At 45.1% G+C, this 24,559-nt stretch overlaps 1 protein-coding gene across 2 annotated transcripts in view; it reads left to right on the plus strand.

Annotated features, from left to right (window-relative positions):
* Positions 1-17,280, plus strand: part of P4HA3 (prolyl 4-hydroxylase subunit alpha 3) — a 42,414-nt gene extending 25,134 nt beyond the window's left edge. For both annotated transcript variants that reach the window (XM_019744296.3, XM_074335776.2), the window contains 6 exons: positions 4,184-4,248; positions 6,859-7,018; positions 7,995-8,057; positions 14,393-14,461; positions 15,770-15,866; positions 16,638-17,280. In XM_019744296.3, coding sequence (XP_019599855.2) covers positions 4,184-4,248; positions 6,859-7,018; positions 7,995-8,057; positions 14,393-14,461; positions 15,770-15,866; positions 16,638-16,708 — 525 coding nt within the window. In that variant the 3' untranslated portion in view covers positions 16,709-17,280. The remainder of the gene's footprint in view (positions 1-4,183; positions 4,249-6,858; positions 7,019-7,994; positions 8,058-14,392; positions 14,462-15,769; positions 15,867-16,637) is intronic.
* The last annotated feature ends 7,279 nt before the right edge of the window (positions 17,281-24,559 follow it).

Here is a 24,559-nt window from a genome sequence, read left to right on the forward strand (position 1 = left end):
TTCCCACATGGGCCACTGTGAGCTGCGCCCTCCGCAACTAGATTGAAACCACCACTTGACTTGGAGCTGATGGGTCCTGGAAAAACACACTTAAGATAAATAAAAGTTGGAAAAAAAAGGCTATAAGAAACAGTGAAGGACCCAGTAACCCCACTTCAGGGTATTTATCTAAAGCAACCCAAAGGAAACATGTGAATCCATATGTTCATTGCAGCATTATTTACAATGGCCAAGATGTGGAGGCAGCCTGGGTGTCAGTCAGTGGAAGAATGGAAAAAAAATAGGTGGTACATATATACAATGGAATATTGCTCGGCCATAGAAGGGAATAGATTCTCGCCATCTGGGGTGGCAGGGATAGACCTGGAGGGTGTTGTGCTAAGTGGAGTATGTCAGACAGAGAAAGACAGATGCAATGTGATTTCACTTATATGTAGAATCTAAGAACAAAATTAACAAACAAGACAGAAACAAACTCATAGATTCAGAGAACATTTTGATGGTTGCTAAATGTTAGGGGATGTGAGTGAAAAAAAGAGAAGGGATAAAGTACAAATTGGTTGTTACAAAGTAGTTATGGGGATGTAGGGTATAGCATAACGAGTATAGTCAATAATATTGTAATAACTATATATGGTGTCAGATTGGTACTAGATTTGTTGGGGTGATAGATGGGAGGGGCCTGGGAGGCAGGGTGAAAAAGGTGAAGGGATCAAGAAGTACAAATTGTGAGTTATAAAATAGTCACGGGGATGTAAAGTAAAGCACAGGGAATATAGCCAATAATATGGTAATAACTGTGTACAGTGCCAGGTGGGTACTAGGCCTGTCAGGGGGATCACTTCTTAAATTATATAAATGTCTAACCACTATGCTGTACACCTGAAATTAATATAAAATAATATTGAATGTCAGTTGTGATTGATAAATTTAAAACGGGGGTGCAGTGGGAGGGGTAGCATAAGTCCAAATTTCTAGGTCATGGGGATGTGATGTACAGCATGGGGAATATGGTCCATAATATTGTGATAACATAGGAAGGTGTCAGATGGTTGATGGACTTATCATGGTGATCACTTCTTGAGGTATATAAATGTTGAATAACTATGGCGTACCCCTGAAACTAATACAATCTTGTATGTTAGCTATATTTTTAATTAAAAAATCTTTTTTAAAAAGTGAACCTTCCTCTGTGGGAAAGGCAGTTGGGTGAGGAGCAGATGGAGAAAGAAGAGACAGCAGGATTCCCTGTGGATGTGAAATCCATCAACGTGACAAGGTGGCTAAGGGTGTCCCAGGAAGACAAAACAATCTGTGCAAGGAGGGCCTGCGGTGCGGTGTGTTCAGAGGATGGGAGGAAGCTCTGCCGCTGATGTGTGTCAGGGAGGGGGTGCGGTGTAGGAGAGGCTACATGGTCAGAGACCGCTAGGAAGTGCTGTAAATATCACGCTGGGGAGTTGGGATTTATCCTGTAGGCAGAGGGTGAGCTGTCAGGCCGTTGTAAACAAGACGGTGGGAAGATCAGGTCTGCAGATTTTTAAGGAAGATTCTGACAGCAAACATGGACTGGAGGAGAGAAGAGTAGCAATAATCATTTCATCTAAAAGGCCCTGCTATGAAGTCTAGAATCTTTGCAGAGAAAGTTTTGGAGACGATTACGCTCCACTGGGAAATTGGAACGATGTATTTTCAGTAGCTTCAGCTTCTCAGGGAGCCACTGGAGCATTTGGCCAGCAGCTACTTTTTCCTTAGAATAACTCTGTTACCATAGTAACAGGACAGGCGGCCCACTCAGAGACGCTGGTGTAATCCCTCATGGCCAGGTCATCTATTTGGCACGCACAGACCTTGCCACACTCCCTTCCCCCAGAAGTGTCTTGCTGGGGTTGCAGATCCCTCCCTGTCTGGTCTTTGGCTCTGCCAGGAATAAGCCCTGGCTTGTATGGCTGCCCCTCGGGAGCCGAGCACAGACGCCTCAGTGGGTTGTGTTGAATTTGTCTGCTTCCTATTCACTGTCCCTTTTCCAATGAATGCTCTCTTGTCATTCCTCCCCCATCCACATCCTATCCATCCTTAAAGACTCAGTTGAAACCCCTCGCGTCCCTTGGCCCACTAGCCCTGGCCACTCTGGCTCACTTTCATCGGTTCTTTCAGTAGGAACATTTTTTTCAGAGCACTTTTTGGAGACCACCTACAATAACCTCTCCCTCCTCTGAACTCAAAGCTTTTGTCACCAGTTGTTTGGTACTTTCATTTATTCTGCCATTTGTGTGTTGTCTGGTATCATTGACAGTTTCATGGGTGAGCAGTCTATCTCCCCAACTAGACTAAACTAGTCACATGGTGTCCTTGGAGGGCCTAGCCTCGTAGTATGCCCATTGTAGCCAGAGTGAGTGCTAAAATGTCGAACTTGACCATGTCAAACCCTTGCTTACACTATTTAATGGGTCGTTTTTGCTAACGATTACAAAGCTCCTTGGCCTGACTGCTGCCAACCCCTTCCCTAGCATGTCCCCCTTCCACATAACACCTCAGCTGCACTAGACAACTTGCATCTCCATGAACAAGCCAGGCTCTCACTAGCCTGCACACATACTCTTCTCTCTGTCCAAAATGCTCTTTCCTTGGCTTCTTTTTACCTGTCTGATCCCAGTTGTCTTTTGGGCCTTCTGGGAACCTTCCTGTCTTGTAAGAACAGGCTGGATGTGCCTTCTCTTTATTTTCATAGCACCCTGTGCTTGCCCATTAGGCCCCATGATTTACATCTGGTGTCATATGTTGTATTTCCAATGCCTAGCACAGAGAACAACCAAAAAATATTTATCCCCCCAAAGGAATACTTGGAGGTATACAACAAATAATTGTTAAAGGAATTAAGTGCAAGAAATCTCTTTAATGGGGAGAGGGAGCAGAGAGTCCCTAAGATTTTTTTAGAAACCACTGACGCTGTCCTGAAAGACCAGGAGGGCGCACCCCTCCTCTCTCCTGCATGCATGACTCAGGTGAGGCTGCCAGGATACCTGCTGAAGGACTGGATAGAGGATAGAGGCAGTATCAGTCACCTGCTGTCTGCTTCCTGATATTGTAGAGTGGTGGGCTGAGAGAAACTCCCAAGAACGTGCTGTTCATGTGCTACATTTTATAGCTGGGTAAACGGGTCCAAAGAAAGGAAGAGGCTTTCCCAAGGGCATCTACCTGGCTCAGCAGCAGGAACAATAACATTACAGAAGCCTCCGGGAAGGGAAAGGGTTTTCGTCTTGAGCAGTTCATTGCTCCATGCACTGCTCTGACTGCCTGTGAAGTGCCAGGGCTGGGTCTTTCAGTACAGGACTCTGGGTCACTCATTTATCTGCTCACCTCCCCACTATGGAGCACCCACTCCCTGCCAGGCCTTCTCGGAGGCCTGGGGATACAGCCCTGACAAAAGACCAAGTCCTTGTGCTCATGGAGCTGACATTCTGATGACACATGCAGTAGATGTAGATAATTAATATCTCCCTGCCTCTCTTTGGTATAGTGCTTTTGTAGTCAGAAGCCACTTTATTTAAAAATAATGTACATTTTATGTCCAGACATTGAGGACAAAATAGAGACATTCAGTTAAATTACTGACTTCAAACCTGTTTGGTCCCCTCCCACCGCCATCAAGGCAGTTGTAGCAAAGCAGACGTGGTCTGTAAGGAAGGCTTTTGTTAGCTGTGTCCAGGAGGAGCAGGCTGCCTCCGAGGGAAGAGAGGTTTCCTGTTTTTGGAGGTATTCAATTAATTCAACAGATACTAAGTGCTTTGCTTACCATCAAGCAGGCCCTATGCCAGACACTGGGATACAAAAATGAAAGCAAAACAGCCCTTGTTCTTACAGAACTCACAGCCTTGCAAATGCAAAAGGGATTCAAATATCACTTTGTTTCAGTGCAACAGACTTTTGTTGAATGCTTACTGTCTATAGACTCGATGCTAAAGTTTATTTTCAACTCTAAGGTTTTTTTGTCACCCTTATTTTTTTTTATTTTCAAGATCGATAGCTATCACTAAATTAGTAGCATGTGCAAAACATCCTTCAATAAGGGAGGAACTGGCTGTTGTTAGGTTTATGCTTAGAGAACGGCATATCTATGGGAATGACAGAGCCTTTCCCTCCACATCGAAACCACTTGGGCTTTCTCTTACGTCCTCCCCACCAGCTACAGAGATCCGTGGTGGCATCAGGCGAAAAGCAGTTACCGGTGGAGTACCGCATCAGCAAAAGGTAAGAGGGTCCTTCCTTGGCAGGAGCCCCGGCCGTACCTGCTGCCCACCCTCCAGCACAGCTGCCATTAAGGAGCCATCGGAGACGCTGCCGAGAACCTGTAGTTCATGTGTCTATCTGCACATTCTTGTTGAGAGGGAGAAATGTCCACTCTTCTCACCCAAGGGCCTTTCACAGATTGTTTTATGATCTGAGGACTTAACTAGGGGGCCATTAGAAAAAGGCAAAAAAGCTCCTATGCCCTAAACCGAAAAAAAAAGACCAAAAAAAATCTCCTCACCAGGATTGCTTTTCCAGAGAATACGGTCTTGTCCCCTTTGTAATCTGACTTTACAAGATTCCATTCCCACCTCCTGACTCATATTCACAGCATGACTTGCCAACATTCAGGCAAGAAGGATGACGAGGATCTCTGGCCATGATGGCTTCCCTCGCAGGGCAGTTTGAGCTGTGAGAGCCCAGCTTTATCTCCTGCTCTCCAGCCCTGCCCACCCCCCACTGCAGCGCTTTATTTGCACCGTAAGGACAGAGCCGATGCTACAGTAAGAGGAGGGTCCCCATCCCCGCCACGGGAGACACCAACGACAGCCTCCTTGGGGAGAGGCCAGACCGCAGGCTGGGTGCAGTTTTTGTTGTCTGGGAAGTGAGGTGAGTGATGAAAGCTTTGATGCAGAGTCATCTGGCTTAATCATCTGACCAGTCGTTTGTTCTAGTACATTTAAGGACCTTTCACATTACGAGTTATCTTTTGAGCTTTGGAAGGTCCATCTGACCTCAGCTTCATTGCTTTTCTAATCTCTCTGACATTCAGGCGTCAAAGAGAAAATTAACCTTTCAGGGGAGTGGGTGGTATTTGCTTTACTTTTGAGGTAAAGAAGCCTCCGTTTCCTTTCCATCACTCTGCCCTCCTGTGAATCTTGGTTCTGTCCTCACAACTTCACTGGAACTGGTCCCTCAAGGGTCAGTAGTGAACTCCTAATCGCCAAGTCATTCTCCTCTCATGAGCCTTCACTGATCAGCCATTATCAACAAAGTAAAGACCAGTTTTCTGACCGTGGTGTCCTCAGCTGTCTGCAACATGCCCTGAGCCGACTGGCCCAGACTTATCGCCTGTTACTTCTTTCATAGACCAAAGGCTCTCACATTTGGACACACTGTGCAGTGTCACGCCTCTGTCTGTGCTTACGCTGTTTTTTTCAGCCTGGAATACCCCTATGTCTTCTCCATCTATTGAAATTTTATACAACCTTCGAAATTTGGCCTACATATCCATCTTAGCTCAGTACCCCAGTCAGAATTAACATCGGCTTCTTCTGTGCTCCCCAGCACTTTTACTTTAAAGGCTGGTCTCAATTTTCACTCTACCTTGATCTGTACTCAGTTATATTTATGTATCTTCTACCATGAGCTCTGTGAACACACTAGCTTTGTCCTGGATAGCTTCATAAACCTAAGAGCACATAGCATAGCACTGTGCATGCACTCCGTATGAAACAATGAACAAATCAATCCAGCATTTAAAGAGCAAAGAAGTGGTCTTTCCATATCATTCTGAGGCATGTCCCTTCAGAACCTTATCTCCCCAGGACGCTCACTGGCTTTGCTTGGGGAGCGCTTCCTCACTTCTCTAGGACCTACATTCTGATCCCAAATCCTCCACTTTGTCAGAACCTCAACAAGACCGGCAAGAAAAGAGACTGAACTTTGCTCTTTGGCCTTTGACCTATCCTGGTTTGTCTTGGAGTAGAGCAGAAGAGCAGAGATTTTTCAGAGTGTTTTACAGCAGTCACTAACATACAGCTTACAAAGCATCTTCTCATGCATCGACTCACGGTCTTCAGAAGTCGGTGAAGTAGAGATTAATTATTACCATCCCCATTTTATAGATGAATACACTGAACCTTAGAGAGGTTAAAGGTTAAGTGCTTGGCATAGGTCACACAGAATCAGGGACCAGTCTTACTAATTTGAATCCATAGCTTTTTCCATTGCACACAGCTACTGACATGTCTGACACATACCATGTTTCCCTGAAAATAAGACCTAGCCAGACAATCAGCTTTAATGGTCTTTTGGAGCAAAAATTAATATAAGAACTGGTGTTATTTTACTATAATATAAGACTAGGTATAATATAATATAATATAATATAATATAATATAATATAATATAATATAATATAAGATTGGGTCTTATATTAATTTTTGCTCCAAAAGACGCATTAGAGCTGATTGCCCAGGTAGATCTTATTTTCGGGGAAATGATAGCAGTTTTAAAGGCAGGGTTTTTGTTGTTTTCCTCTTTGTGTCCCAGTGCCTGGTACTTTGAACCTTCACTCTTCACGGCACTTAGCCCAGGACCTGAGTAGGTCTCGGAGAATGTTGAATCAATGTATGAATGTTGAGACAAAGCTCAAAATGGACTGGGCAGACTTAGCATAGGAATGAGTAGGTCATTAGGCATTGTGTCTATCTTCCTGTCCTGCCTCCCTCCTTCCATTTCTTTCTTCCTCTGGCAATTGACATCATTCATTCATTCATTCATTCATTCACAGACATTTGTCATTTCGGGCATCAGACCACTAATGCGCATGTCTGTGGTGTGTTTTAGTGCCTGGCTGAAGGACACCGCTGACCCCGTGCTGCTGACCCTTGACCATCGCATCGCTGCTCTCACAGGTCTTGATGTCCAGGCTCCCTATGCAGAGTATCTCCAGGTGGTGAACTACGGCATCGGAGGGCACTACGAGCCTCACTTTGACCATGCTACGGTAACTGGGGGGTCGGGGGCCAGCCTCCTGGGGTGGGGAACCAGACTATCGTTTATTTTTCTGAGGCAGAACTCATGTAGGGCTCCCAGGGAGTACTACGTGAAATCTTAAAATAAAGCTTCTTGTTCCAGGAAGACCTGAAGCTTCGGTTTCAGGCCAATTGGTGCTTACTCATTTTCTTATGTGCCACCATCCCCCGCTCCATAATTTGCTGGTGGGGAGAAGAATGTGGCCTGTCATGGAGTCTTCTGTCTTGCTTCACTCAGGGATTTCCAGTGAAGGTTGCCCTTCCTCCAGTCACTCTCCTTATCTATGTATTGTCTGATTCCATTTATAGGAAATTTCTAGAAACGGCAAAACTATAGAGACAGAACGTAGATCAGTGTTTGCCTGGGACTGGGTGTGGGAGTGGGGATTGACGTGAGGGAATTTTTTCAGCCAATGGAAGTTTTCTACAACTGGATTGGGGGAACGGTTGCTCGCACAACTGTTAAAATTGACTCAAACGCATTGAATGGTATAGTTACAATGGGTGGATTTTATGATATGTAAATTATATCTCAAACTGTTCTGTGACCCAAGAAAAGGGGTTGTCTCTTCAGCAAAAAAATGGGAACGCCAGTCTTCTAACTTGGTATTCCTATATAATAACCATCTATAATTTTTATATATTTATTTCTTTATTTCACCAAGAACCTAAAGGTGCAATTAACCCCTTATATAGTACTTTCACTACTGGCAAGCAATTTTGTTTGATTAGCATACAATTCACTTATATGAGTGTCTAATAAATGAGTAAAAAAAAATGCATATTGAGTACCTGCCAGCACAGATGGGCACAAACCCCACTAGATGTAGCTCAAGGCTATATCCCATCCGTGACACCCCCATTTTTCTCTTCCCAGCATTATGGTGGAATCCTGGCTCTCACTCTGGTGCCAACTGCATAAAATAATACGTTTTATTTCTGTCTCAGTCACCCAGCAGCCCCCTGTACAGAATGAAGTCCGGGAACCGAGTTGCAACGTTTATGATCTATGTGAGTCTTGCTCTGAACCAGGGCTTCTTACTTAGTGACTATCCAGGTGTCTCTTTTCTTGTTCTCAAAGCAGTCTCAGAGGTCGATTTGGTCTGGTACTCACAGCTGAAAAATCTGCAGGACTTTTTCAATTTCAGACAGCATTTTTCTTAGGCACTACAGGAGGTACTACAAGTCAGATTGGGGGTGGTTGTGGGGGGTTATCACTTTGTGAGGGGTGTAAGTATCTAACCATTACATTGCTTTGTACACCTGAAACTAATAAAAATAAAAAATTTTAATTATATTCAAGAGAAACAGAAACACAAGTCAGACCCAAGCATGTGTAGACCTAATATGACCTTATCACAAGCCGTGATTACGACGGGAAGTTGGGTTACTCTGAGGGCCAACCCAGGAAGACGATGCGAGAGCCTCTCTTTGAGGTCCCATAGATGAGTGGCAGTGAAAAACACAGACCTGTAGATGAAGTTGTGGAACTGTGATGGGGAGGAGAAGAGAAATGAGGCAGCTGAGATTACAGGGGGGAAGAACAGAGATGATGCCTAGAGAGAAATTCAGTAAGTGTCACGCGCTCATATGTAATGAAAATGCACTTCATCTCCCTATAAAAATCTACATTACACCCCCTTAAAAAATAAATTGGCCTCTTCACCTAATTTATACCTAATCCTACAGGATTTGGTCCCAGTCTTTATGATCTCATCTATCCTCTCCCCTTCCGATCATATCGGGTTCACCTCCTTTTCTATGGACTAGTCAGAATTTCAATCATCTGTCACTTAAGTTATAAGAGGTGTATTACTGTTAACTGATAGGATAAATATGCTAAATATAAGGGCTCTACGTAACGCCCAAAGATGAAGTCCTGGTTTCAGGCTCATTAGAATAGCAGACACCTCCCCGCTAGCATTCCCTTTTTTTTTCAAGTGTTTTTCCAGGACCCATCAGCTCCAAGTCAAGCAGTCATTTCTATCTAGTTGTGGAGGGCGCAGCTCACAGTGGCCCATGTGGGGATTGAACCAGCAACCTTGCTGTTAAGACCAGCAGGCTCTAACCAACTGAGCTAACCAGCTGCCCCTCCCTTTTTTCTTACTGCTGTATCTGGTTTCCACAATGCAGCCACGGAAGGGCAATCAGAAGCTGGCACTCTATAGTCTTTAATGCTGGCGATTCCAACGTGTTTCTTGTGGCTCAGTTTTATACTTCCTGCAGAATTGGAAGGCTGCCATTTCCAATGGTATTTGGCTTCTAGTGGTCATTCTGAGTATTCGGATCAGGTATAGAGGGATAGCTGACCAGCTCTCCAGGAAGGGGCTACATCTTGAGTCGGCAGCTGTTTGCATCTCTGGTTGATGAAGCAAGCTAACATGGAAGGTCACAGGCACTGAAGACTATTGATACCAACCAATGAATGGATGTCTTGTGGCCAGTATTTCTCTATTTTTTGACCCTCAAATATCTTCCACAGCTGATTCCCTTGTTAGAGAGGCCCAGTTACTACGATAAGGGTAGCATGGATGCAAGAGCCCAGCAATTTTAAATCGCAAAGGCAAGAACGCGTGCATGTGTGCATTTAGGCTGTGAGCATTTGAAACACTGGACTGGAATGCACTTTGGGTCTGGAGTCGGTTGGCCTCATTCTGGTTCTGCTACTTAATATGTGGCCTTCACACAAATCACATCTGTTCTTTGAGCTTGTTTTCTTGCCCTGAGGATCTGATGAGACAATATAGGGGGATGTCATTCTGTCAAGTTTCATATAATATGTTCCTATTATTGTACCCCACAAAGTAAAGGACCCCGTAAAGGGGCATCCGTGTCATGGGACCTTGGAAGTATAGGTTATACCCAATGCTGTCATCTTCAGGTTGAGGTATAGACCTTTATAAACATTTCTAAAGACAAGCATTAACGTTGAGGAGCATATGAGAGTCATGTTGTAGAGAAGTACAAAGGGATGAGTTGAAATCAAATTAGTGATTTTCTGCTCAGACTGGATATGAGATCAGTCCTGGTATAAAACAGTGGGAAGTTTACAGAGGGAAGATTTCCGTCCCTTCCCCACCGACCTCACATTCCTGCTCATGAGCTTCGTAGTACACAGATCAGATTCTCTTTTAAATTTGTTGGATAAGTCCACAGGTAGAGGAAGACAGGAAAGTCCAGGTTTCTGTTTTATCTTGCTTACATCCACACTGGTTGACAACAGGGGTTATAGGAGAATCATCCAGTTTGTTAGTTACTAGAACACAGGAGCAAATTGTTGCTCTCATTGTCCTTCCCAGAGGGCTACAGGGAGGATTCCAGAAAGGCTAAAAGTCACCCCTGCCATTTCTGGGTTCTGAGTCACCAAGTGAGTCCAGTTTCCTCTGACAAGTGCTAACATCCTAATTCCTACAGCCCTCGCTCTGTAGCAGGTGAATATGGTGGGATCCATGAATGTTCTGGGAGACAGTTAACCAGGGTGAGGTGTAGACTGGCACTGTTGTGTCATGGTGCTGGTGAGAAAATAATTTAGCAGTGTGTATTAAAAGTTTTAAATACGAGAAATCCAAGATGGCAGAGTAGATAAACACTGTGCCTACATCCTTCCGTGAACACATTAAAATTACAATGAAATTATATAACAATTAACTGGAGAATCATCTGAAGACCAGCCAAACAGAAGTCCTATAACTGAAAATACAAAGAAGCCAAATTGAGACTGGTAGGAGGGACAGAGACACGGAATGGGCTCCAAGCCTCCATGTGACAGCTGAGAATCAAGAGGAATATCTCTGCTATGGAGGTTCCCCCCAGAGGAGCGAGGGACCCCAGCCTCCCACACCAGGCTCCTCAGCCCAGAGCACTGGTGCCAAGAAGAGGAGACCCTACAACATCTGGCTGTGAAAAGAGTCAGGATTCCAACCATCTGGGTGGGACAGAAGGCTGCGGGAAACCTAGATATCCTCTTAAACAGCCCACACACAGACTCACTTGCTCCCAGGCACTCACCTTGGGCTCCAGCGGAGGGATAGTGATTCGGGAAGTGTCAGAAACACATAGGGGCGTACTCTGAAGTTGTGGCTGTGGGGGGAGGGCAGGAGGATAGATGGCATTTTCTCTGTGTGAGGTCCTCCTCCTGTGAAGCTGGCAGGCAGGCGCCATCTTTCCTGTGTTGAGCCCTCCCCCTACACTTACGTCCAAATCTGAATCTGATCGGCCTGCTGAGCTCTGCAGCTCCGCCCTGCAGATTCACTGGGACCCTGCCACACCCAACTCCCCCAACGCCAGAGGCACTCTCTTGGGTGAGCCGTCAGCCCCCCCACACACATTGTATTCTTTCTTGGAAAACTAGGTATTGGAGTCTGGCAGGCCCCTGGCGGGTGGCGAGTGACCTCAGTGTGCTCTGAGACTTTTGCTAAGTCTCCCATAAGACTGTCAGCTGATTTCTCAACAGAAACTTTGCAGACTAGAAGGCATTCACACAAAATATTCAACATGATGAAAAGTAAGGACCTACAAACAAGACTACTCTACCAGCAAGGCTATCGTTTAAAATCAAAGGACAAAGAACTTCCCAGACAAGAAGAAGCTAAAGGAGTTCATCACCATCAAACTAGTATTACAAGGAATGTTCTTTAAGATGGAAAAAAAAAATCAAAATTATGAATAATAAAATGGCAATAGCTACATATCTATCAACAATTACTTTCATGGTAAGTGGATTAAATCCTCCAATCAAAAGACATAGGAGGGCTGAATGGATAAGAAAACAAAACCTTTACATATGCTCCCTTCAAGAGATTCACTTCAGATTGAAAGACATAGACAGAAAGTAAAGGGATGGAAAAAGATATTTCATGAAAATGGAAACAAACAAACAAAAAAAGCTGGGGTAGCAATTATTACACCAGACAAAATAGACTTTAAAACAAAGGCTATAAGAAGAGACAATGAAGGACGCAGTAATCCCACTTCTGGGTATTTATCCAAAGAAATTCAAAACACTACTTCGAGGGGACATGTGCATCCATATGTTCACTGCAGCATTGTGTACAATGGCCAAGATATGGGGGTAGCCTGGGTGTCCATCAATGGATGAATGGATAAAGAGGTAGTGGTACATATATACAATGGAATATTGCTCGTCCATAGAAGGAAATGGGTTCTTACCATCTGTGGCAGCATGGATGGAGCTGGAGGTTATTGTGCTAAGTGGAGTATATCAACAGAGAAAGATATATGCAATATGATTTTGCTTATATGTGGAATCTAAGAACAAAATTAACAAACAAAACAGAAACAAACTCATAGATACAGAGAACACTTTGATGGTTGCCAGATGGGAGGGTGGTTGAGGGTGTAGGCGAAAAAAGGGGAAGGATTAAGAAGTACAATTGGTTGTTACAAAGTAGTTATGGGGATGTAGGGTATAGCATAAGAAGTAATGTCAATAATATTGTAATAACTGTGTAGTGTCAGATAGGTACTAGATTTGTTGCGGTGATAGATGGAAGGGGGCTGGGGGACAGGGTGAAAAAGGTGAAGGGATCAAGAAGTACAAATTGGTTACAAAATAGTCATGGGGATGTAAAGCACAGGGAATATAGCCAATAATATGGTAATAACTATGTATAGTGCTAGGTGGGTACTAGACTAGTCAGGGGGATCATTTCTTAAATTATATAGATGTCTAACCACAATAGTGTACACCCGAAATTAAAATAAAAGAATATTGAATGTCAACTGTAATTGAAAAATTTATAAAAGGGGACAAAGAGGAAGGGAATAAGAGGTCCAAATTTCCAGGTATAAAATAAATAAGTCATGGGAATATAATGTACAGCATGGGGAATATAGTTAATAATATTGTGGTAGCATGGTACGGGGTCAGATGGTTGATGGACTTGTCATGGTGATCGCTTTTTTAGGTATATAAATGTTGAATAACTATGATGTGCCCCTGAAACTAATATAATATTGTATGTTAGCTATATTTCTAAAAATTTTTAAAATGAAACAAACTAACTAAAGTATTAAATATATGCATATACTTTGACCCAGTAATACTAATGCTTGGATTCTTTCCTATAAAAACAATCTAAAATGCAAAAATAATTTTATTCACGAAGATGTTCAGTGCAGTGTTGTTTATAATAATAAACATTAGGAAATACCCTGAATGTCAAGAATGTAATAACATAAAGGTATGAGCGGGGACTTTGTAGTCCGATAGCATTGGCTCAGCTCAAACCCTTGCTCAGTCACTGGAGAGTTATGTGACCTTTTGTAAAGTACTTAATCTCTCTGCATCTCAGTTTCTCATCTGTAAAATGGGAATAATAACAATAACAATTCTTAGGATTGTTGTGAAGAATAAGTGGGATAATATGTTTGTAAAGACTTATTGTGTTTCCCCGAAAATAAGACCTAACTGGAAAATAAACCCTAGTATGATTTTTCAGAATGACATCCCCTGAACATAAGCCCTAATGCGACTTTTGGAACAAAACTTAACATAAGACCCGGTCTTATTTTCGGGGAAACACGGTAATATAATGCCTAGCATATAGTCAGTCAGTCCTCAAAAAAAGTCAACTATTAGGATGTAAAATATAACATTGCTTTTTTTTTCTGGATGGTAAAATGATGAGGAATATTACTTTTAAGTATTTTCCTATTATTTTAAAAAAATTTTATGTATTTTTTTTTTTGACAATCAGAAAAACATCTTCATGTTAAAAGAACACATCGATAATTCTAGAGTATACCAGTGGTGAAACTCCTTAGCTAAGGTTACTTACCTAGAGAGGGACTGAGTGATCTGGGAAACATGCCAAAGATGCTATCAGTAGTTCCTACGGTACCCAACTTTCAAAACTCATCATATAGTCTAAACTGTCCTGTGAGCCACAGGTCATGATCCATTAGTGAACTGTGAAATCAATTTAGTCTATCTGGTCAGCATTTAAGAATTCTGAACTAGAATAGAATAAGATAAAATGGAAAATAACAGAGGGTATCTTATGTAGCAAGAATGTTTTATGAAACTTCTACTTTACTTCAGAGCTGTTCATTGTAGCCCTCCATCAGGATGCTGGCTGGAAGGATCAAGAAAGGGGGATTCCTAAGTGTCGTCCTCTTGAAGCCCTGCCATCAAACACTAATGCCATTGAGTAGGCTCCCTTAATTCCTAAATTGGGTGATTGTCTTTCAATAAGTAATTCTCCCAGAGCTGAAATAGGAGTGTTCACAGGAGGGAACCTGCAGAAAGGCCATCAGATGTCAGGTAGGGCAGAATCGGGCAGGCAGGGGCTCTTTCAACTCTGGCTCTTTCTCTCGTGTTGTAGCTGAGCTCGGTGGAAGCGGGAGGAGCCACAGCTTTCATCTATGCCAACTTCAGTGTGCCTGTGGTGAAGGTGAGTGGGGTCTGGTCCCAACAGATGCTTGTAAGAAGACAGCACCTAACACCCTGGCTTTCATGCTGTCTGTGCTTGCAAGCCTTTTCCTGGGAGGCGGGATAAGAAGAGGCCTTTCCCTGATGCCCAGAATCAAAAGATAACCCCTTCGTGTTCTTGACAAGCACATGGTATTGTGCCTCTATTTTTTATAGTACTTACACTTATATTACAAGTAGATGATTACATATCTGCCTTTCCTATTACGAAAGAACTCCTCAAAGGGAAGAACTGTTTTATTAATCTTCGATCCTCTCCAGCAACTGGTCTCAGTCGTTCATTCAGTAAACACTGCGGGCTGGCTGGAGGCAGTGAGGGTATGAGGGAAACTCAGAGTCCTGTCCTCCAGGAGCTCACAGACAGGCGACAGGCAGTAACCACATATGGCAATAGAGAGTGAAATCAGGTGAGGCCCAGAGGAGGACCGTGCATAAGAGATGTGTTGAATGAATATTTCCCCCCAATTTCAAATCAGTCAATCAGGGATGGCGCCCTTACTGAATGCAGGAATGAAATGAGGACAAATAAATGAGATCATGCCTACGAAGCACTTAGCACAGTGTGTTTGATAAGTAAATGCAGATACCTATGAATACTCATGGGGTTGACCAAGGTTAAAGTTAGTCCATAGACAGTGTACAGGAAAAAATGCTGGGTATGGGCAGAAAGAAGGACATGTAGGACTTGGATTCAAGACACCCGGGCTTGAGTTCTGACTTGGCTCCTTCTTAGTTGCATTGTTTAAAGCCCCTAAGCCTCTGCTTCCTTGCTGGTAAAGTGGGGAGTGTGATAACGCTGGCTTCCTGAGGGGTGCTATTAGCAAGTGCCAAAGGAAGGGTAAGCGTCTGAATTAGTAAGTTCTTAGTTGTGTTACGCATATTTTGTTCCACCTTGTGGTTTTTGTTGAGTGCCTCCCCTCTGATCCAGTGACCCCCTATGCTCACCTTTCTCCTAGGACTTCTCATGCTGTCCCGTCCTGGTCTGTTTTTATGTCTGTCTCTCCCACAAGACTGTGAGCTCCTGAGAGTAGCATTGGACAGGATTTGTCTCTGCATCTTTAGGGCCTGCAGCAGGCGAGGCCCTCAATAAATGACATATGCACAAATGATTGAGTAAATGGCAACTTGAGACATTTTGTGCCATTTGATGCATACCTTGCCTCCAGTCTGTTTTCTTGTAATAACGTGCATGTGTTTATTCTGTCATGTGCTTTCAAAGACTGAGTTTCTGGGTTGACACCCCCCTGGTGCGGGGCCTTTCTGTTTTCAGAATGCAGCACTGTTTTGGTGGAACCTGCATAGGAGTGGTAAAGGGGACGGTGACACACTTCACGCTGGCTGTCCTGTCTTGGTGGGAGATAAATGGGGTAAGGCCTGCCTTTCAGGGCATGTGAATGGGGTAAGGGGTTCACAATAAAGGGAGAGGGGGGTGGATGGAAAATAGCATAGGCCTTTCATTCCAAAAGCTTCATTACAGAACCCCGTTATATTGCGATCAGATTCTGGGGTGGTTGTCCCCAACAGATTGGAATCCTGTCACAGAACAGGTGTCAGGAAGAGTTTATTGACCCGACCAGATGGGCCTTGAGTCCTGAGTATGGCCGAGGAGTAGTTGCTAAGTCCCAGGCCTCCATCCCAAGGTGAGAACCATCCATCAATGCCTCCCCACGAAGAGATGGTCTAACCAGGAAGAGATAACTAAGTAGGGACGTGTTTATGTCATATGTGTTCAAAAGCACTGAACTCTGAAGACAGAAGTAGAAGGGATTCTCACGCTGAGATGGCCACTGACAGGAGAAGCCACCCCTTTTCTCTTGTTAGTCTGGCACCCGGGGGTGGGAGGCTTTTAGGAGCCACATGAATCAAAGGGGACTGTTTCTTAGAATCCACAGGTTTGAACATTAGTCTGTATCAGACAGGACCTGTCAGGGGCTTTTTCAAGGGGACAGTGTCCTCTTTGCTACTTATTTCTCCTAGAAGCAACATCATATAGTCCATAGCAGAGCTGGACTGAGTTGCCAGTGAGGCAGTTGAGTTGCCTGGTGCAGATTTAAGGCCATTACACAGCCCCGACAGTGAGCACGGCCGCTGTCCGCTCAGCTGAGCTCGATCTCTTCTTCCTCCCCATCCTCTCCCAGTGGCCAACAAGTGGATACACGAGTATGGACAGGAATTCCGCAGACCCTGCAGCTCAAGCCCTGAAGACTAAACTGTTGGCAGAGAGAACATCGGTGGAATTCCTGGGCTTTCCAGAGAAGCCAGAAGCCAGAAGTTAGGATAGGAGAGGAGAAAGGAGAATGACCTTCTGGAAGAGGGCGTTGTCAGCATGGTCTGTCCCTTGCAAATGGGAGACAAGGAAGTGGCCTTTACCAGGGGACACCTGAGAACTCACACTGTTTCTCCTCCAGGCATGAGTCGCAGAATGGACAATACAAAGGACTGGGCAAGAATGCTGGAGAGAGGTTTCTGGAACTCAGACACTCTCTGCTGGGAACAGGACAATAGCAACAGTTTCTGGGGTTTGTTTGGTCAGTGGGGCTTTTACCATTTCGAGCCTTGACCACAGGGACCCAGAGGTGGCAATGAGGACACTTGCAGGAGCGGGCTAGCCCGGCTCCCATGGCTTTTTGCCCTTCTGCCCACTGCCTTCTGCTGAAGACTGAGCAGGGAGTGTATCTGTATCAGCCGTGTACCTCACATGATATTTTTTACGCAGAAAGCAACTTTCTTTTTTTTCATATGATGATTTTTAAGACAGCCATTAAAAATGTTTACGAAGCATTTGTCACAACTGAGAATATTCTTACAATATAACATTGCATGAAAAAAATGCAGAGTACAAAATTCCCGTTACGCCATAGTCTCAACCTGGCTCACCTCCCACCATTCCCCTCTCACTACATTCCAGGCACGATTCTTTCTATTCTTCAGAACCACCATCCTCATCGCCCCCAAAATCATACTCACTTGTCAGGCCTTTGTATTTGCTGCTCCTTCAAATCCTCCCTGGCTGAGCTCTTGGCTCAGCGTCACTTCAGAGAGGCCTTCGCTGAACACTTGAGCGTCCAGCCATTTTCTTTCACATGTACTGATTCTTTTTTCGTCATCACACGTTTCTTAAATTGAAATTGCTCTATTTAATTGTGGCCAGTTGCCTTCCCTAAAGGGTGATGCTTTAAGACCCCACTATACTTCATAAATGCCTGTGTTATTATAGCCCCCATGTCACTGAACTTCAGTATTTATTTATTTGCCTGGCTGCTCACACTAGACTCTGCGCCCCTTAGTCCTCTGGGTACCCCCCAGAAGGAGGTCTGGTTCGAAATTAGTAGGCATTTAGCAAACATTTGGGGGGTAAATGAATAAGAAGACATCCCTCGAGCTGTGCTTTGAAGGACAGGTAGAACTTCTGCAGGCAGAGTGTTAATGAGGAGCCGTATTTCCCAGCAGAAGGGCTGGCAGGAGCTAAGGCTGCTTTGATGAGTGACTGTCAGACTTGAGCACTTGTGCAAAGAGAACATTCCAGGCAACTTGGCTCAGGTTCCTCAACGGGTAAGAGCGTGTGTCTTGCTCACAAAGAAGCCACATAGTTCTGGGAGGTTAGATGCTGTGCTCCCCCCCCCCCCCCCCCCGGCACCATGCACGTCAGGATTTCTGCTTCCCAGAGTTCTCTGGCCTCCAAGGAGAGGGCTCTGAGGTGCTGACATCCAGCTTCCTGCAGAGCCTCGCTGAGCGCCTGGTCGCACCCCCAGCGTTTCTGCAGAGTACTCCCCGATTCTGGAAATTCTCTTACTAAATTACTGACATGAAGAGGAGGAAAAATAATTTTCCCTCTACCCTTCAGTGTTCTTAGCTGAGACCTCTGTAATACTCGTAAGAGACAGATTAATAAGAAACAAACAAGTTCATTAACATGTATATACCATGTATACATGGGGACACTCAGAAAAATGAGTAGCTCCCCAAGGTGGCTTAGAATTCAGGATTAAATACCATCATAGTAGGGAAAGAGGGACGATGTAGGCCTCTTAGGGGAGAGGAAATGATTTTTAGGAAAGATGAAGGGCCCTTAGAATAGATGGGAGGTGTGATAGTTTGCCGTCGTCTGTCTGGGTGTGGTGTCCACTTCTGGTCTCTTCTCCTGTGATGAGTCAGTCTTGCCTGGTTGGTGAAACTCCCGGGAAGGGGATTTATGACTGCAGAGTTCCTTTTGGAGAATCTATCTTTAGGCAGATAAGGGGAGTTCAGAGAAAGCCTCTCCCCGCATTTGCTGTTTTTCAAGTGCCTACAGCTCAGAAAAATCAATTTGCCAGAGCGACATATATGCGGGGGTGTATGTGTGTGCGCGCGCAAATTCTGCTTCCCTTTCAGTCTCATCCTGACAACCTGCCTCCTGCAGCTCCAGAGTAACCGACTAAGACAGAAAGCTACTGTCTGTGGGCGACACTGCTCCCCTTCTTCACTGCCGCAGGGATCAGAGCCAGGCCATCTCAGAACTGCAGGGTGGGTCTGGGCTAATCACAGCAACCGTGAACTTGGTGAGTTTCCCGCGCACCAGGCACCGTCTCATGTGTATCCATGAGTTAATGCTCTTCCCAAACCTATGAGCTTGAGCCAGTCATTGTCCTATTTTACAGGCAAGAAGGCAGAGCTGCAGTTAGATAACAGTCTGGCTCCAAACCTTGTACTGTGAACCACTACTTTCAAAATGTCTGAGAGGTGACAACTATCAAACATCTTGACGAGGTGACTGAGACCCAAGAACTGTCTGGCTGCAAATGAAGCAACAAGTGCTTACTGAGCATCCCTAGGGGCAAGCCAGGGCTCGTGCTGTGGGGCTGTGAGGTGCAGGGTGCAGTTCCTGGGAGCTGACGACCAGTAGGTGAACGAGACAAGTTCATCCCGAGTGAAATGTTAGCCAAGCACAGTGTGAAAATGTTGCATGCCATAGCGATGGATTATCCTGGAGGCTGCAATCCAGAGCAGAAGGGGTCATTTGTCTTTTCAGATCACATTGCCCAGGTGCTGACTCAGAGCCGGGCCCTTTGAGGGACCAGGAATGAAGAGGAGAATTAGGTGCTGACCCTGCCCAGACCCGCAGATTATTACGAGACAGTGTGGCCACAGGTGGAGCCAGGAGCAGAGGCCCCCCAGAGACATCACAGTCAGGAGAGATGGCCAAGTCTTGAAGATGGGGAGGGTCTGCAGAGGCTCGGAGGGAGGGGCAGGGCCATGCAAATGGGGGAGGCAGGAGGAGCAACGCCCCCCAGAGCTACAAATAGTACCACCTTACGTTTGGCCAGTATGTTTGTTTTCAAAACACTTTAGCCCTCCTTCTCTTGAACCTCACCTACCCAGGGAGGACAACAGAGCAGGAAAATGAGGTCTGGAAGGGTTAGTGTCATGCCTGGGGTTACACAGGGGAGCTTGGCCTGAGTCCCCGTCTTTTCTACCTCACCAGGCCTTTCCTCTCAATGGCTTTTACAGCTGTGCCCCTCCATTGCAGCACAGCTGGAGAGGGGGCAAGGCCTTATTCTTTTATATTTGCACGAGTCTCCATGTCTTCAGAAACTCTGATTAGTCCTGCTGTGGGGCCCTAACAGTGCTTAGTGGGTGGACAGTTAATTCTAAATAGGACTGACTTGGGGCAGAGCTTGCTTATGATTTCGTTTTTTTCTTTCTTGCACTGTTCTTCAACCTTTACTCCAACAGCTTCGTCCAACCTGGGCTCCTGGCATTGCACTCTATATTCCTCGAAAGCCTCCCTCCAAGAAATAAATATTCTTTATGCGAATGACTATTATTGTTATCATTAGTAACCACATATTGAGCATTTACCACAGGCCAGGCACTGGACTGAGAACTTAGGTGGATTTGGCTCCTCAGTCCTCACAACGAGATAGGTACTATTACCCCCATTTTACAGATGAGGGAAACTGAGGCAGAGAATGTGGAACTTGCCTGAGGTTACACAGCTGTAAAGTGACAGAGGTAAAATTCAAATCCAGGTCTGGCTGTCTCCAAAGGTCTTAACTAGCTCTCTGTTGTCTGCGTTACATGTTATTTTTCTGTGGTTGTTTTGCTATCATTAGCAATAATATCTTTTGGAGCCAAGTTTTTGAGAGGAGTCTCCAACCTTTTCCCAGACTTTGAAAAGTCTTGTGTGCCATTAATGCCTAATGGCTAAGAGCCCTGTCGGGTGGAGATATTTGTTGAATATGCAAATGAATCACCTCAATTCTACAGATGCGCAATGAACACCTATTGTATGACCAATCTCATGCTAGGCACTCCACGGAAGAAAAGGAGGAGGCCTGCTCACTGCCCTTAAGGCAAAATTAGCACATGCCCAAACAGAGAATTAGATACAATCAAGTGGAAAGCTGTGGGGTACTCACCCTAAGGATCATGGGAGCTGGGAGAAAGGGGACAGCCCTATGGGTAGAGTGGGCTGAGAGGGCTTCCACATTGGGGCCCAGAAACACATGGAAAGAGTAGCAATGCATCCCTATGGAGCGCAGGGAGCAGCGGCCACCTCACTTGTCTCCTTTCCCACACAAGGGGGCAGGGAGAGCAGTCTGAAAGGAGGAAGTGAGAGGGTGTTGATTCTGGGGGGCCTTTGTCCAGCAATGCTGAGGGCAGCCAGCACAAACTGCCCTTTCATGGAACCACTCAAAGAATCCCCTGTGTGGGGACCCTGGCTGCTGAAGCTGAGAAGCCAAAGGAGAGGGGGTGAGGTGGGAAGATGGGCATTTGCCTGCAGACTGCTGTACACTTGGCAAAGCTATGAAATCAGCCAAGGACTAGGGGAGGAGACAAACATTTGTGCCTGTTCTGTGCCAGCTGTTTTATTTCCCTTGTCTTATTCACAACAATTATCATCCCTTTTGACAAGGGAGGCAAAGGAGGCTCAAAGAAAAGACTTCCCTGAGTTCACACAGCTAGAAGCAGAGCCGGGATGCGGCGCTGGGGAGGTCTCCCCTACCAACTGCTTCTAACCTCTTTCTCTCTGGACTTTTTCCTTTCTCACCTTGGGATTCCCCACAACTTTCTCTCCCTTAGGAAGTAAAGCCTGTCTCTTTCCCTTCTTCCTCTCTGCCCCATCCTTCTTTTATTCCCTTTCTTTGTCACATGACCTTTCCCATCAAATGCTTGCTAGGCTCGTTCTCCCTCAGGTCTGAGTGACAGAGGGTCCCTCTGTCCCTGCCAGGGGCATATTCGCATTTGAACTGGGTAGCCCCTGGTGAAATCAAAGACTATCTCAAAGGAATGAGGTGCTAAGGTGACAGTCTTTCTGCCTAAGGGTTTAAGGGCATGACCCAAACAGATCACCATAGATAAGTACCTTCTCTACCTTCTTTCAAGTTCATCACATTTTCAGGTGGAATATAACTAAAACCATGACCCTGAGGCCTCCTGTTCATCTGCTCATCACCTTACCTGGTGGGAGGGCAGCAGTTACTCTCCCTGGCCCAGGAAGGTGAGGTGACTTGTCCACAGTGTGTCAGTGTCTGAGCCGACTAGCAAGCAGATTTCCTGACTCAGGGACGCAGGCTCTTTCCAAAGCTTCACAGGTGCTTGGGGCAGGAGCAGTGGGCGAATGATGCTACCGATACCAATGGTATTTTCATGACACAACTTTTATATGTGGTCCATCACTCATTCATTCAACTAATCATTACTGCTGACACCTCTGTGCCAGGCCCTTGGCAGGGGCTGAAGATGCTGGGATGACTCTGACTCTCTGTCCTCGAAGAGCTCCCAGAGAAGAAAACCCGCGTGATGACAATACTTGCAGAAAGGGGACATGTGATGTGTAACAAAAGTCCAGAAGGGGCATCGCTTCATATCTGGTGTGACCGGCTTATGTGACATTTGATTTGGGCCTTGAGAAGAAGGTTTAGGGGTGTGTGTGTGTGTGTGTGATGTAAATGGGAGCTTACCTCACAGGTGTATAATGAGTCCTTAGATTAATGTGTCTCAAACTCAAAAAATCCATACCTTTTTCTTTTGATAAACTTAAATTTTTCTTTAGTCTTGGGAATTCAGATATGTCTTTCCAGGAGAAAAGGTTTTGTCTAACTTTATGTTCTGTATTCTGTTTCAGAAAAACAGATTTGTTTTTCCCTTAACCAAACCATTGTATTAATCTTTTAAAAATTGCACAAGGTCCCGTAGAAGGCACCATCTGCTTAGAAACTTCGCGATGCCCTTCAGGTCCTAGGGCTCTGGAATCGCTGGTTTGGACTCTCTTGCAGTAAAAAGGGAAAGAGGATTCGTCAGCGGCTTACCTTGGAGAAGCAAGGTTATCTATCCCGCTGCCTCTGCTCGGTCAATTCTTCCTATGGGAGCCGCTGAGCCTCCGCTGCTCGCCGGTGCTAGAGAGAACCTTCTCCTGGGGGAGCCATGAGACCCTCTGGCTCTTAGGGGACACTCAGGGAAAGCCTCCCGGGCCTGGGCCAGTCAGCGTCAGCTCACAGGCCCGACTCCAAGGCCCTCTAGCGGGCTCTTCCCAGGGTTCCTCACTCTCTCCCTACACATCTGCCTGTCCTGGAATGAAAAATTAGTGAAACACATTGATGTACCATTTCACACTTACTAAGATGGCTATAATTTTTTAAAAAAGGAAAATACGTGTTGTAAAGGGATGTGGAGAAATTGGAACCCTTGCGCATTTTTGGTAGGAATGTAAAATGGTGCAGCTGCTGTGGAAAATGGTTTGGTGATTACTCAAAAAGTTAAACATAGAACTACTGTTTGACCCAGTAATACCTCTCCTAGGTATAATCTAAGAGAATTAAAAGCAAGGACTCCAACTGGTATTTGTACACCAGTGTTCGCAGCAGCATTGTTCACAATAGCCAACATGTGGAAACCACCCGCGTGTGCATCAGCAGATGAAGGAATAAACAAAACATGGTGTATACATGCAATGGAATACTATTCAGCCACAAAAAGGAATGAAATTCTGATACATGCTACAACATGGATGGATCTGGAAAACAGCGTGCTAAGTGAAATCAGCCAGATGCAGAAGGACAAATGTTGTGTGATTTCACTAACATGAGCTACCTGGAATAGGCAAATTCACAGAGACAGAAGGCAAATTAGAGGTGCCCAGGGGAGGAAGAATGGGGGAGTTACTGTTTAGGAGAACAGTTTATGTTGGGGACGATGAAAACGTTTTGAGTATAAATAGTAGTGATGGGTAGACAGCATTGTGAATGTAATTAATGCCACTGAATTATACACTTAAAATGGTTAAAATGATAAAAGACTATGTTATGCGTATTTTATCACAATTGAAAACAAGCTGTTAATAAATCTGAGGACATTCCTAGGCCATAGGAGGGTTTACAATACTGGGAAGCACTCAGGCCCCAAGTGCACACCAAGTTCAACTAACTGTTCTGCTTGAGAGCAGCCCCCCTTGGTGGGGTTGGAGAGGGGAACCCAATGCACATTGGATCTAATGGCTATTACGTTGGTTTCTCCTCCCTTTGGGATTCCCAACCATCCCCTTATCTTCTTAGCACCATGGCAATTACCGCTTTTCACCTTGACTACTGCAGGAAGCACACATTTACTATACTATGCCCTTAGGTCTCATTTAACATTCACGCCACCTATGATTTAAGGGTTATCAACCCATTTTCTTTGGATAAGGATCCTGATGCACCAAAGGTCACCCAGCTAGTACGTGGCTGAGAGCCGGTCACCACTAGTGAGTGCCTGTCACCAGGCGCCAATCTTCTTCCACACCTCACCCCTCATCTCTTCTCTGGTGTGGTTTGGGGGTGGTAAGACATGCACTGGTCTGGGAGTTCTGAGGCCTGAGTCCTAGCCAGGCTGCGCTACTGTGTGACCTTGGGCAAATCACTTTCCTTATCAGAGCTTTTGTTTTCTCATCTGTAGGATGGCACTGCTAACCTGTCTGCTCAGCCCACTCACAGAAGAGCTGTGAGATCTCAAGGATGAAAATGTGCTTTAGAAATGGAACATATTATATTGTCAGTTATACTAAGCTTAAGTTTGATTAGTCACCAACATGTGGCATCAT

This window comes from Rhinolophus sinicus, chromosome 14 (assembly GCF_057876585.1).
Source record: "Rhinolophus sinicus isolate RSI-liver-muscle chromosome 14, RSI-T2T, whole genome shotgun sequence".
Lineage (NCBI taxonomy): Eukaryota > Metazoa > Chordata > Mammalia > Chiroptera > Rhinolophidae > Rhinolophus > Rhinolophus sinicus.